The sequence below is a fragment of the Panulirus ornatus genome, chromosome 12 (genome assembly GCF_036320965.1).
Source record: "Panulirus ornatus isolate Po-2019 chromosome 12, ASM3632096v1, whole genome shotgun sequence".
Lineage (NCBI taxonomy): Eukaryota > Metazoa > Arthropoda > Malacostraca > Decapoda > Palinuridae > Panulirus > Panulirus ornatus.
Window position 1 is genome coordinate 19,960,150 of NC_092235.1, and position 15,103 is coordinate 19,975,252.

A 15,103-nucleotide genomic window follows, 5' to 3' on the forward strand; every position below is an offset into this window, starting at 1 on the left:
GTGTGTGTATCACTGACAAAACCTCAAACAAGTGCCCTACAACTGCACACTGTAGTGTAATGAACACAGGACAGTAGCAATATCAAATCCAGTGCACATCAACTACACAATTGAAATTCTATGGGGTTCTCATAACTTAGACATTATTAATAGTGCAAAGACTAATTTTCCCATTGATTGCATTGTTACAGTCATGTACTGCCTGCTTACAATTATAACAAGACAGTAACATTAATTATTGCAGACAGTTAATTGAATTTGATATCTCTTCGTTATCTCTAATACTTCTTCCATTTGTGCAAGGTGGATGAAGTACATATAAATATTCTAACCTTGAGAAGAGATGTTGATGAAAGTCTGCACTTGCAAACCTCCTCCAAGTTACTTAGGCCTCATCAAAAAAATAGATACCCTATTGTATTCATTAGCATCGGTTTCTGCCTGCCCCTCTCAATCTCTTCTTCTTCATAGTTTGTGAACTGCACAAGGGATTAGGATGTTACTTTACACAAATGCTTTTCATTAACACATTGTGTGTCATAACTAGCCCACCTTACCATTCTCAATATCATCAGCTAACCCATCAGGCATAGGAACAGCTTTCATGTACAAATGGTTGTGCTTGTTTGGAGACTTTGGCAAGCCTAATGTTCAAGGTCAAGTTTACAGTTGGGGTCATGGTATTTTCATTAAGACTCAATAACTTTTGAAGTGGAATGAAATTTTGCACAAGTATTACCCAATAGTAGATGATGTGTCACAAACTTCATTTCACAGCTTAAGACACTGCATTTCTCATGTACACCCATTACCTTTGAATCAGTGAAAGGACTTGGACAACAGTTAGCACCAGCAGATTATGTGCTACTCCGAGGGCAGGGCTGGAGTCGTGGTCTTCTTTGTTTCTGCTCCATATTTTTGAGACAGTGAAGGGATTGGGATGATACTTGGAATAAGTATTACCCACTAGCAGAACACATCCCCAATTGTCTGTCTTTGCAACAGGGATTATGTTTTCATGTATGTTTCATTAATTTGAAACTCATAATGGGATTGGGATGATACAATGCACAAGTATTACTTTCCACCAGACAATGTGTCATGGTCCATGTCCGTGGTCATGCCTTCAAGGTTAGAGTATTAGCAGGGGTTATGGTATTTTTCATGTATGCTCCACAAGTTTGATCCACTGGAGAGATTGCAATGATGGTTTGTACAAATTATACCCACCACCATATAAGGTATTGAAAAACCACTTACAGGAATGTGCTAAAAATGTTAGCTCACGACTGAGCTGTGTTCTGCTGCTACTCCCTACCCTTCAAAATCACAATTGGGATCGTACTTTTACTCACATTTTTTTCATTCAGTACTTAAGAAATCCATTGTACGACTTATCTCAACTTCAGCTTCCACACTACCAGGTCTATTGATCCTTCTTCCTAGATCCTTGAAAACTTTAACAACTTCAAACTCTTTTTAAAAGGACATCCTTGCTCCTACATGTAGTCTCAGCACTCTTCTTTAATCCATACCATCAAAGCACCTTACCATTCTTCCAAACACTTCTTTTAATTCTCCCTGAGGAACAGTATCAACCATATACAAGCTGTAGTGACCTCCATTCTCTTATATTCTAATTTGGCTTTACCCTGCCATTGCAACATCTATTCTCATCTCACATATACCTAAACACTCTAGATAACAAAATATATATTTCCATGCATGCTGTGAAGGGCCAGAATATCCAAGAGTTCTTTTCTTTTTCCATTAGAGAATCATCTTTGTTTTGTAAATCCATAAATACTACATGCAAGTCCTTTATATCTTCATATCATTCTCAACTACTCAAGATGGTGTGATAATCTGGTATTAGCAACTCCTTTTCTCTCAGAATCCTCCCTGTTTCCCTTCAGTAAAAGATCCAGAGAGGCTTTTAACATGATGCTTTACTAAATGTTCCAAGAACTATTCCTCTTTACTACATACAGTATGTTTTACCACCTTAAATTTATGCATGGGAGAAATCACCATCTTCATTTAGTCACTTCACTACATTTCTCTACTACCACACGAACTTTCCGTATCTATTAAGTTACTGTTTCACATCTCTTCACCAACAAACTCACCACCCAATTTACAGCTGATTATCTCATATTTTTCAACAGAATAAGTGCCATTTTTATTTCTTCAATTGTAATGTCTGTCCTCCCGACTTTTTCGCATCTTCCCATCTCCTTCAAACTAGTAACCACTACTGTGTCACTTCCAATTTTAGTTATTTTAAGTATTTAGCTCTTACAAAGTTCATTTTTCACACAAGTAATCAGTCCTCTTCCTGCACATCTTTAACATGGACTTCCTTCTACACATATTTGCCTATGTTCAACTTAGCATGTTCATTTGTATTCAAATACTGGTAAAATTCATGAGTAAGCATTATTCTCTTCTTTCCAGCAGCCTCAACTCAAACAGCAAGATATCCAATGAGCTGTACAAGCACCGTGTAGTGAAGGACAGTAGCTGCATCAGCTTGAGTTTTAGTTTACAAATGTGTGGATGATGCCCCAACCTGGAGCTGTCTTAATAACTGTGAACATGACAGCAAAATATCATAAGAAAGTATCTGTATCAACTGATGACCTCATGATTCTGGACTATCTTAAACATCTGATCCTCGCTTCAACCCTAAGTTGGATGGCATCCTCAAAGTTGCCACACTTCCTAAACCAATTTTTTTCTGCTAGATTTATCGAACAATTTGTGTCTGGGTCTTTAATCACCACAACCTCCAGTCACAACCTATGGATGTAAACTGATGATGGAGGCATGGAAATTTAATTTTACTGAGAGATAAGAAAAATTTATATGGGTTATCATTTCTTTTTCATGCACATGTTCTTTAGGGGTCAAGGAAGCAAGAATCTAATATTTTCAGGCTGTATTTTGAAAATCTGTTTTCATTTGCCTTATGTAGAAGTATTCCACTTATGAGAAAGGATAATCTTAGAGCAAATGCTGAAAGCCTGCTTAGGACAGGTGGAAGATTCAAAGTTACAATATATAAGGTCTACACTAAAAATCCTAATACAGCTAGTGGGGGTGAGTATAATATCTTAAGTGTACCAAGAACTTTGTCTAAAATAAGCATAAAAGTAGTTGTCATCAATCCTATGGAACAGTTGTGTTCAAGAAGAAAACTTTAAATGGCCTAAACAGAGCACCAAAAATAAAGATGATGCATATAGAATTAGACTACCACTGTCATTAAATTCTCAACTACTGGTTAAAGGACTACTTTTGGTTATCAGCCACCCACATAAACATAGTCACACCATCCAAAACCAGCTTTCACCTTTTGATGACAATATAGATGGACTGTAGCTGGAACAGGAATAGGGGGCAGTAGAGAGGAAATACTAGAGGGATCCTTGAGAGCAGTATTTCTTGGAGGTACCATTTTGCTATGGACAATTGAGTTGTAACAAAGCATGTTGTAAGGCCAAGGAGGGATTCAAACTGATATATTGATAAGAGATGCCAAGCATAATTCACCAATATTTTTGGTGGTCCTATATAAAAATCAGTATCCCTCTCAGTTCATGGTGCATACAGCATGGGGTTTCAGTGGAGTCCTACCTGTATACACCTTGCATCTGGGTTTTTATCATATGCTTTTGAAGGAACCAGAAGTTCCAATGCTTACTAAAGGCAGGAATAAATGCTGTAAGCCACCTATAAATCTAACTAGCCTGGAGAAAACCATAGTGGGATGATGTTGCACATTCCCTATGTGGTTCAGGTAAGGATAACAGCCAGCAATTATATTTTGAAGCAATGGGAGACCATAATGGGTATAAGTATAATTTTTGATGAAGACTCAGTCATCAAAGAAAATGTCATTAAATCATGTGTAAATGGCTTCAACATGCTGATATTATTATCATTATTTATTACCACATGACCCCTTTCAGAGAAGGTCCTGGTGTTCCCCAAACACTCCTTTCAGAAAGGGTCCTGTTGTTTTGCAAAGGCCCCTTATCCAGGGGCTCCTGCAGCTCCAAGGCTGCAGTACACTCAGTTGCAGGAACAGGGTGGACTCATTTGAAGCAAAAACTTCTTTAACATGACTGTACCCTCTTTCATCAACTGAAAATTATCCAGTCATGTCAAACATGACTTTTCACTCCTGTTGTAATCCCCAAGCAAATCTAAGAGTAAGCACTGTATGCCTGCATTGGATGGGAGGTATCAGACTAAAGGTTAAGATATGTAAAGTCTACACTAAAAATCCAAACCCAACAAATGGAAGTAAGTATAGTGATCTAGGATGTACCAGGAACTTTGAATAAAATCAGGAGGCAAGTGGTTGTCTATTAATAGTCCTTTGAAACTGGTAAGTATCTAAGGGGATAATTTCAAAGGGTCTAAATGAAGCACAAATGACCTGCAAAAAAAGAGTTTTACATTGCTACTTTCATTATAAAGAGACCAAACAACTTAAGCATAATATGTAAATAAATTTTATGGATTTTGAATTATATCAAGTCTTTCACATGACCCTCCCACTTCCCTTTCCAGGTCATAATCTACCAATCCTATCCAGAGTCATGTCAGCTATTGGCGGCCTTGGTAATGAACCCTTCATGGTTAAAGAATATATCTATACTTCAAAAACATGATTTACTTATGAAAATAAAAAGAAGTGTACAAAACTGTCAGGTAAAATTATTCGGACATGTGGAGGATGAGCGAAACTGGATGAGTGATGGGATCTCCTGGTGGAGGGGATGATGATGGGGGGGATGGGAGAGACACTGAAAGAAATGGAAAGACGGGCACGCTTCCATAGTATCCATACTTCAACAAATCAGCCCCAACCACGACACACAATAGGCTACCTGAACGTTTGCCATGCCATCACCTTCTGCCTCCCTCCAGAGCTGGTGATCTGCCGGGATGCGCCACAAGCAGTCCTCAAGCACACAAAGCTCACCTAAGACATGAATCATAGAATTTTGGTGATACTTCAGACCTTATGCCATGTATAATGAAAAACCGTGATAGGCAAGGTGACCACTGTATAGCTAAAATATTGTACAACAAAGAAGATATACCGGAGTAGTCCCCGAATGTGCTATTTCTTACGGCTATTATTTCATGTTAGAAAACTGTAATAGAAAAAAAATATTAATGGAAGCCACCGGAAGAACTGAAATTTGCGTACTGGTGAGAGATGCCAAGTATAATTTACCACTATTCCTCACTTTACTGACCACGGGGCAGCCCAGCCCCAAGGGAGGCCCTGTACAGATTCTAATCCTGGCCGTGAAAGTCGGACTACAACCATCCCAGGTGGTCATCCTGCCCTTGGGAGGCTGAACTGTACATGAATACCTGGCTTGGGGTGTGGTGTCTGTGTGAATAATAACACAGGGGGAAAATAAGACATAAGATATACCGTTAGGAGCCGGGCAACTTGAGTGTAAAACTCTTTCCCCCGTGCCGTGCAACATAGATGTACATGATATTTGTTAAGTTCAAATAAGGATAGCCCACTGTTATATTCTCAGGCATTACCACACCATCACAACGAGTCTAAATATGATATTAAAGAAAGATTAAATCTCGAAGCAAAGCAGAAGGAAACGAAAACAAAGTAAACCCATTCCTATAATGAGACGCTTTCGCTTTACACAATTTCGTTATTAATTGGTATATAAGATTACATACTTTCTTAAAAACTCGCCAATTCATACGACTGCGCAGATTCGATGCGCTATAGTGACCTTGCGTGACCTAGGCTGCGCATGACCCTGGCCTAACGGACAATTTCTGCTCAGTTCAATTGCCGGTGCTGTTCCGTTCAGATACGCTCGTCAAAGCTACGTTTTACGCGTGCATTATACCATATTTTTTTATATCAAGATTATTGAAAAAGTGATAAAAACTATTAGCTACGACTAAAGAAAGTATTTACCTCTAAAATGAAAGCAGTTGCAAAGCTGTATCTCCTTCACCAGAAGTGTACCCTACGCAAACCCACCTTCCCAATACCTCGCCCAGCATGAATACTTGAACCAGCCGGTCAAATCACTTTGAGATCAGGTGCACCCAGGGAAAACCACAGCTCTCAGTGCTTTCGACGTTTAATTCTGCAGTACCAACCGTTTTCACAAAATTGATTTGCATCATAGAACACTCATCAAAAACAAACTGGACGAGCCACACTGCAGGAAGAGGCTTTGGGGTCGTGAAGCGATAGGCGAACAAGGATCCGGTGTTTCAGGGAAGGGTTCATTATCTCACGTGCAGCAAGCAACCCTTTCCCGTGGACCAGAACAGGCGAGGTACTACCGGCAGGAGAACACTTACGAACTCGCCAGAAGACCTCACTGACTACGAAGACGGCCGAAATCTGGGAAGATTCATCGCGAAGTATATCACAATGTGCCATGCTTCTCCCCTACCGAGAACGGGTAACATATGAGCAGGTAAGACAAATTTTGTCGCCATGGGCGACAGTACTTAGTAGCCACCCCCCCCCCTTCCCCGTCCCAGTGTATCCCCTCTGTACCCCATATCCTACTCCACCACACACCTATGTCCATCTAAACCCATAACCATAAACCTAAAACCCTCATAAAATTACTACGATAGAAGCAGCAGTCCATCTGCTGCTATGGGACCATCAACGATCCAATTGCCCTTTCTAACAAACACCAACATCGTCCTCCACTTTTTTCCTTGCTTCATCTTTTATACAAGATGAATATTGTATGTGATATTGATTTCCAATATTTCTAACCTTGTTTCCCAATTGTTAATGCCAATTTAGTCGGTGAAAATTCTGCTGAAGATTTCGAGCCAATGGAGGCGAGTTAGCTTTGTTTGCTGTGTCGGTCATTTTTCAATCTCTTAAGCGGTATATGTTGGATTTGCTGGCATTTCAGATTTACAAAGGGATTTAGGGAAATAGTTTTGTGTATGTACAACTTGGTGGGGATGACCAGAGGTTATGGAAGAGTAATCTGTTACTGAGGTGATATTCACGGACCAGTTTGAGACTTTCCTATTTTTTTTTAATTTTTCGTTCAAAAAGCCTAGGTCATTACAATTCAAAGCGTAAAATATGACATTTTCAACCCTAATTCGTGGGTTTTCTTGAAATTTTGCACAAAAAAACCATTAAATGAAGTGATTTAGGGAGGGTTTTGATCACTACTAACTGTAATAATTACATTGTAATGTTGCCTGACCACATGACATCGGAAAAAAAAAAAATTTACAGTGACCACCAACCCTATGAATTCCTCAAATTAAAAATATTTTATAATTCACATTACTGTTACTTTACCCATTATATAATAATGAACAGGTTTATTACATTATAATGTATATTACATATAGAAGTAATACAGTATATATTTGATGCTGGATACTGACGTGTGTTGGGGAGGGTTTCTGGTTTGTGTTGTACATGTGTATAGGGTTGATGGCTTACCTGGCCACAGGGAAAGGAAAATTAATGCAACACATACCACTCATGAATTCCTCAGTTGACTATTTTTGCTTAGCATTAGTTATTACAAATGCATCTTCAGTATTGATCAATGAATTAATTTACCCTATTTCATTAATGACCATGATAAGCCTCATCAAAAGTGACATATCTAATGGTGCAACCTCAAACAAAATGCAAATGCTGAAAGCCAGCTTAGGATAGGGGGGAAAACAAATCTTAAAGTATGAATATTTATGATCTACAAAATATCCAAATGCAGAAAGTGAAAATAAATGTAACGACTTAAGATATAACACAAACTTTGGCTTGAATCAGCAAGAAAATGGTTGTCTGTTATCAGTCCTTTGAAACTGGCGATGTCCAAATTGATTTTAATGCACCTAAATGGGGAACTAATAACAGCTCAAAAAACTTTCTACATAAAATTATTGGTTAAAAGACATGTAAGTCAGTCAGATCAGTCTATAGGCATCCAAGACCAACTTTCATTTTCTGGTAAAAATAAAGTCACTATAGCTAGAACAGGCATATTTTACAATAGGGAGACCACACTTTTCACTCTTAATTGCATGCATGCTGCTTTCTGAATTTTTTACTGCCTGCATTTCAAGAAATCACCAGTGCCATTTCTCACTGGAGGCATGTATAGATGCTATATGGCATCTGCATCTCTAACTAGCCAAGAAAACCATGGTATGATTATGTTGTACACTTCCTGCTAAAAAGCATACATTAATGAGATATTTGTTGTTTGGAGGAGTATAATAGCAAAGAATCGTATTTTGGGGCAACAGGAGACCGTGATAAGTGATTTTGAATATCAACTAGCAAAACAGCTGAAACAGTTCAAGAAGCCATCAAACTTGCAAACAAATCGATGAATACGAAAACCTAAACCTGTATGTTTCAGAAAGAAGATCATCACAGCCTACACATACTGAAAATGCATTTGCCTACCATATAAAGCAGGCTGTCTTACAATATCTATTTGGGTCAGGATTGAAAAAAAATTATAAACGACACCCTTTCACACCAGACCCTTTTTAGTTTAGTTTGTCGTCAAATGAGATAGCCAAAAAAGTACTGACCAGAGTTTCACTACTCTATCAAAAAATTTTGCTACCACAGACTACTGTAACTACATGGGATGATGTCATAAATGTCCATCCCATGAATCTGGGTTTTATGAACTTGTGTACTGAGGTAGAAAACAAGAGTTCTGTTAAAATACACTGCTAATATACCTAGACATAGGTTAACAGCTGGAGTGAGTATTTTGAAAGACTTGACTGTTATTAAATGATATTGTGGTTGATGTGGGGTGTTGGGATGTAGGGTATATGCAGTGAGGTCATGAAGAATGATTTGGTGAAAAGAGAAAATGTGATGAAAGCCTCTCATAAGATGAATTGGGGCAAAGCGACTGGATTGGATGGGATTGCTGTACAGTTTCTCGAGAAAGGAGGTTAAGTTTTGTTAGTTGGTTGACAGGATTTTCTATGTATGTAAAGCTAAAGGTGGGGGTATCTAAAAGCTGTCAGAATGCCTGTGTAATGCTGTTATATAATGGCAAGGGCAACAGAAGTGAATGCTCGAATTAAAGAATTGTAAGACTTGAGTATACCTGGGAATTCGTGTAAGAGAGGGGATTTATGGGTTGGTGGCCTGCACATAGCATCACCTTAAGGAAGGAGCATTATGGCTTTAGGAGTGGTAGAAAATGTGTGGAGCAGGTATTTACTTGGAAGAATATGTGTGGGAAATACTTACAGAAAGAAAGGGATCTGTGGCATTTATGGATCTGGAGAAAGCAAAGGACATAGTTGATAGAGATGCCTCTTCATCTGTGGTGACATAGCACAAAAATTACAGGGTAACAAGCAAACTGGAAGTCAAAGAAAAAGAGTCCTTGTCTATACCCAAACAAGTATGTAACAAACTTAGGTATATCAGTTTTATCTTCAGAAACATAGCAACAAGATATCTGAACTCTGTGAGGGCTTGTTTGACATTAAACATGTCCCCCCTCCAAGAAGAGAGTTGTGAAAGAGAAAATTCTGATAACTAAACCAAATGTCCTCGGAACTGATATTAATCTTATAGGAACCTTCAGGGAAATTGAAGTAATAAATGGTTTCCATGAAGTAGCTAGGACTGTCAAAATTGGGAACTTGTTTTTTATAACAAAGTGTTCTCTAAAAGATTCCTGAATGAGCATCCTCAAGAATCTTACTTAACGACCACCATAGCAAAGGATGAAAATAGGATATAGCACAGGCATATCCTCAAAGGGAAACATGAGAGATGTGATATCCTAGCTGAGCACAGAAACTATGAGGCATGACAGACTAATTATTTAGAACTGTCAGCTATGTCAATAGCAAAGTTCGTGACAAGTGCTGTAAGGCATGATCTACAGGTCTTCTACAAGGCAGGTCCAACATTCGAGTCTATGCCAGGAAAGATGATTTGAAGGGGCCTCCTCTGCTTTCAAACAGATGTGTGCCTGCCTGAGGGTAATCATAATGAACCCAGATGGGAGCTGGTTCTGCCTTTTAGTGAACTGGAACAGAGTGAATGCTGAGGAGCCTCCTCGACAGGTGATGCACCTTGAGGTTTACACTCAAGATCCTGCTTCAGTCAACTGTCAGTTTATGAAAAAAAATGAGGAGAGGGGAATGTACACTTCTAAAAGCTCATGTTACACATAATAGGCTCTTACAAGATTTACCTTAGTATTTAGTAGCCAAACTGTGGCATTATCCCCTATTCTAAAGCTTGCGACAACCATCCCCAATACAGAGTGTCTCTCTGGAGTGAAATTGCATTTGGAGGATGTGCAACTGTCATATGGAATGCATTTCATTTGGGGATCATCAGGTTTAAAGCATGTTATGTAGTTGGCAACACAACAAACTTTAGTTTTAACAAAAAATGAAATTTGGTCTGAGTAGACTAGGCACAGTGAGGTGGTCGTGTCACCTTGCTGGGAAATTCGTGACAGTGGTATTCTATTTCACCTATTTTATCAAGGAATCGGCATCTGAATGTTGATTAAGTTAAAGTTGGGGCTTTAATTTGTTGTTGTCCTCATTTTTGTCCATGTGGTATGTGCTTTTGCTACTTTTCCCTTTAGGGTTCCAAAATAATTATTTTTGTAGTAGCACCCACCATGGGAAGCTAAAATTTTTTCATTTATGCTATTTAGAGACAATTCAGGATAGAGTTCCAGAAGTAATAGGTGTATGGACCAGTCATTGATTATAAGTAGGAGGGCACAACAAAGAAAAAATTTAAATGTTAACAGCTTACAGTAAAGATTTTACTACTGCCGTCACTCACTCCACAAAGGATGCTGTAACAACCTGCCATGAAATATGTCATACTGCATTTATTTTTTTCATACTATTCGCCATTTCCCGCATTAGCGAGGTAGCGTTAAGAACAGAGGACTGGGCCTTTGAGGGAATATCCTCATCTGGCCCCCTTCTCTGTTCCTTCTTTGGGGAAAAAAAAAAAAAAAAAAAAGAGGGGAGGATTTCCAGCCCCCAGCTCCCTTCCCTTTTAATCGCCTTCTACTACACGCAGGGAATACATGGGAAGTATTCTTTCTCCCCTATCCCCAGGGATACTGCATTTATAATACAAATATTTATGGAACCTCAAAAATATGGTGTTTCATCTGGGAAGGACTGTCTGAGAAATTAAACCTAGAGTCTTTTTATTGTGTAGCATTACCTGTCCTATATATCAAAAAGTTTAGGATTATTTTTAGAAATAACCTTTCCAGATTCATAAAAACAAACCACTACTAAGTCTATGTTAACAGTGTATTTCAGTAGGACTCTGATTTTCCAACATATGTACACTAGTTTACAAGACCTGGGTTCATGGGCACAAGCTTCCTGTTCCCAACCCCTCCCCTTTTTTTTTTTTCGAAATTGGCAGAATAGGTCTCTCCAGAGCAGCAGTGTTGGAACCTATTTCTAACCATGTCAAAACTCGGTACCACTAAAGCACATAAGCATGCATATAGCACTTAAAACTGCAAAGAATCATACAATAGAATTTTTTTTTTTTTTTATTTTACTACCTTACAATGAACGTAACTTTTCGCTTCACAAAATGACATATCGGTTGTATCTAACAAATTCACTCCAAAGATGAATTCTTGAACAACAATAAGTATGAAATGGAAAGGGACCATAATTATGTTGAGGTTGAAGGAAGGTTGTAGGTGGGGTTATTGATAGGGTGAGTTGTCTGAAACTCCTTTTCTACACAGTCTCCTCTGGGGCAACTTAGTAAGGGTGATGTATAATATTGTTGGTGAGTTTCAGGAAGAGTGTGAAGATTAGGTTAGGGTAAAGATTGGCCTGAATTGCTGTTTTTAACACTGTCCCTGAAGTGCGCCAGTGTCATTTGAGGCGACTTATCTTTCGTGGCGCTGGTAGCAGTTATTGAGGTTAAAGGTTAGGTTGATGAATAATATTGTGAGGGATGTTCAGGATCAAGTTGGGCATAAGTCTGTATGGTTCTTTTCAGGTGAAAATTGGCCTGAAAAGCTATTTTTTTAACATTGACCTGTGGTGCGCCGCTGGCGTGTCCACGCCAGAATCCTCATGGGTGCTGTTAGCAGCTACTTCGGGCTCTCTTGCAACAACCATTATGTATTTAAAATTAGTAATATGAGTTTATATAAACAAAATTGTCCATTAAGTAAACTTTTATCTCCAAGCTAGTCCATAAAAGTTATCTAATTGCCCATAGCTTCATGCGATTTCTGTACCTGACTTTCTCCAGCTTTATTTACCTAAGCATTTATTTTTTCGCGTTCCCGAACCATGGACTTTTTTAATTCCTATTGTGAAATGTATACATGTATACAAAGCTACACACAAGACATTTTGTTACAAATATTATCTTTAGAAAACGGTGCATGTTAAAGTACTTACGTGTTACCTCGGCGAGTACAAACAAATTTAAAATTGAATAGTACTTTTATGTACTCTACATTGCATAAAGACATTAGATTAAAAAATGTCTATCAAAGAAATACATAAATCTATTATTTGATGATCACTTATAAGTTACCAATCTACCCGTACCTGACCCCTTAATGCAGATCTCAACCCTTGTTTACCAAATTGTTTATCGCTTCACCTAGAATTTCCCTTAGTTCATGACTGCATTATCGGAATTGTGGAAAATATGACAAAATATTTTAGTGCTGATCACATATATTATTACCGGTAAGAGCAAATGGTTGAGCAGTTGCGATAAGAGGTAAAAAGAGAACTTTGGTCTAACCATAGCATCAGTTGGAACTCTTAAGAGAGGTCGGAGCTTCTCTCTTCATTAGATGAAATATAATCTTCTTGTGTGTGTGTATCTGTTTAGTCGTCACTGTCGTATGCATAGTCACTTGGCTTGTTAAGGCCGGGGGGGGGGGGGGGGAATAGTGGATACGCAAGCAGTAGATGAAAATTTACGAAAATCTCCTCTCCCTCAACCCGTCTTCTGTTGGAGTCGCGTGCACAGGTAAATAAATATTAGTGTTGCCATCTGTTGAGCAAAGTGATAACCACAAAGGTCAACCACTAGCAGGAGAGGGTTGTCTGCTCTCCTCGGCTGGGGAGGGACAAGAGAACGTGGCTGGAATCCTGCAAGTTTAATCTCCGGATAATGATGTTGATCATTATGAATGTGACCCAGAGTTCACTCGAGATAATAAAGAGGAGAGAAGCTTGGTTGAGAGTCGTTAGCTCAGTGGGTGAAGTGTAGGTTGTATAATATTGAGGAGGGAGGAAAGAAAGGTCGATCGATACACACCTATACCATGACTAAAACTCCCTAGGGTCATGTCAGTAGTTTGGCTACACACTTGACACCACACATATTCCTCTCCAGGTCTCCAGCAGTACGTGTTCGTATGGTCAACTGCAAAACGAGGTCTGTGTCATTGGTTTGGCGTACTATTACCAATCACTAACATAGAAATCTTTGTGTGGCGTGGATTAATAATTGTTGTAAAAAGTGGATCACTCTGGTAGGCGATGTCACATTCATGGGCGAAATCTCATGTCTCGTAGTAACTGCAGTAATTCATTTATCCTTGTTAAAAGCATAACGCACTAATGGGCGAAATCTCTCGAAAGGCCAGTATATGATTATATCAAACGTTATCAGTACCGTATATTGTTATAGATGAAACGTATAAATCTGGTTCTTTGATAACTAGGATAGTAGGAATTAAGACGTTAAGTGATTATCGAGAAACGACGGAGGGAAAAAGTCGTGGTAAAAACCCAGAAGCCACACAAATCTTTAGGATCTTGGAGGAGGTTGCTGGTCTCTGGTCGAGAGGTACAGCAGTTGGGTTGTCTTTTGAGAGACTTCGACAGTTCCTTTGATTTCTAAACTTCTCGATTTAGTTAGCTACCTTGTTACAGAATCCTGCTCGCTACCTGCGAATCCATGTTATGGTGCAGCGGGTATTTGAGTCTTGCTGAAACATATTGCCAAGTGTACCAGTTATTCTTTTACTCGAAGCACTTGTAAGTCTATTCAAGCAAGTTAGTTCTGTAGGCGAGTACTTCATCCTTATGATCACTTTGCCTCAGATGAGTTCATTTTCCCCATCTTGACTTTGTGAGATTAAAGAATAAGTAGAAACTATTTTGGGGGAGAGAGGGTATTTTAAGATTATGAATATCAAGTGAGAGTAACTAAATACTAATTTCAGCCATATTCCATCCCTTTATGCGATAAAGCCACACTTATCTCGACTCTGGACCCAGCAACATTTTACACTCATTCCCCATATCTAGCTACACTTTAATCCCATCCCTGCAATCATCCTTTACATCCTCACGCCTCACAGTCCCTCATATACTCATTGAATGAACTCGAATGCCTCATGTTTTTGCTAACAGTAATAGGTCATTTTGTCAGATCTTTAGCTGTATTTTAGCAATATCAATCATTGCAGAGTTTATAGATGTACAGTGTAGTTCTGCATCACCTCATCTTTACGTTGTATTGAAGGAGTCGTGATTTGGAAGAATGAAGAATAGGTGGATCAATTGTCTGCTTCCGTTTCACGTTTCCACAAACACAAAGGTGTGGACTTAAAGCTCTTGCAATTCCAGATGTAACCCGGGTTATGAAGCCATCGAGACTTCTTGGTTATCTGCTCGACCATGGCTTCATAACACGGATTATGAAGCCATCTGGCAGTTCTGAGTGTATATGTAGAATAATTAAGTTATCTCTGTTAGTATTTGGTATCTAATAAAACCTTCATAGATGAGCTATCTTATTAGGGAAGGGGGTTTGCAGAAACCTTACAAAAAGCGAATGGACTTGGCTCTGTTGGTTTAAAGTTAAGGCTTCTAATGCACACTAAATTTTGACTTAAATGGATGGTATTAATTAATGTTTGGTGGAGCGTTGTATCACAAAAGTCCAGAATGGTTCGTGGAGGGTTAGATGAGCAACAGCGAAGATAATGTTTGAAAAGTCGTTTCATTGACACAACCATATCCTATCAGTTTGCAGTGGATACCTGGGTTTTTG

At 38.8% G+C, this 15,103-nt stretch overlaps 1 protein-coding gene across 12 annotated transcripts in view; it reads left to right on the forward strand.

Annotated features, from left to right (window-relative positions):
- The first annotated feature begins 5,836 nt into the window (after positions 1-5,836).
- LOC139751822 (uncharacterized) overlaps positions 5,837-15,103 on the forward strand; it is a 94,669-nt gene continuing 85,402 nt past the window's right edge. For all 12 annotated transcript variants that reach the window (XM_071667428.1, XM_071667438.1, XM_071667437.1 and 9 more), the window contains exon 1: positions 5,837-6,494. Coding sequence is in view for 3 of the 12 variants with exons in the window: in XM_071667433.1 (XP_071523534.1) it covers positions 6,456-6,494 (39 nt within the window). In the remaining 9 variants the exon portion in view is untranslated. The remainder of the gene's footprint in view (positions 6,495-15,103) is intronic.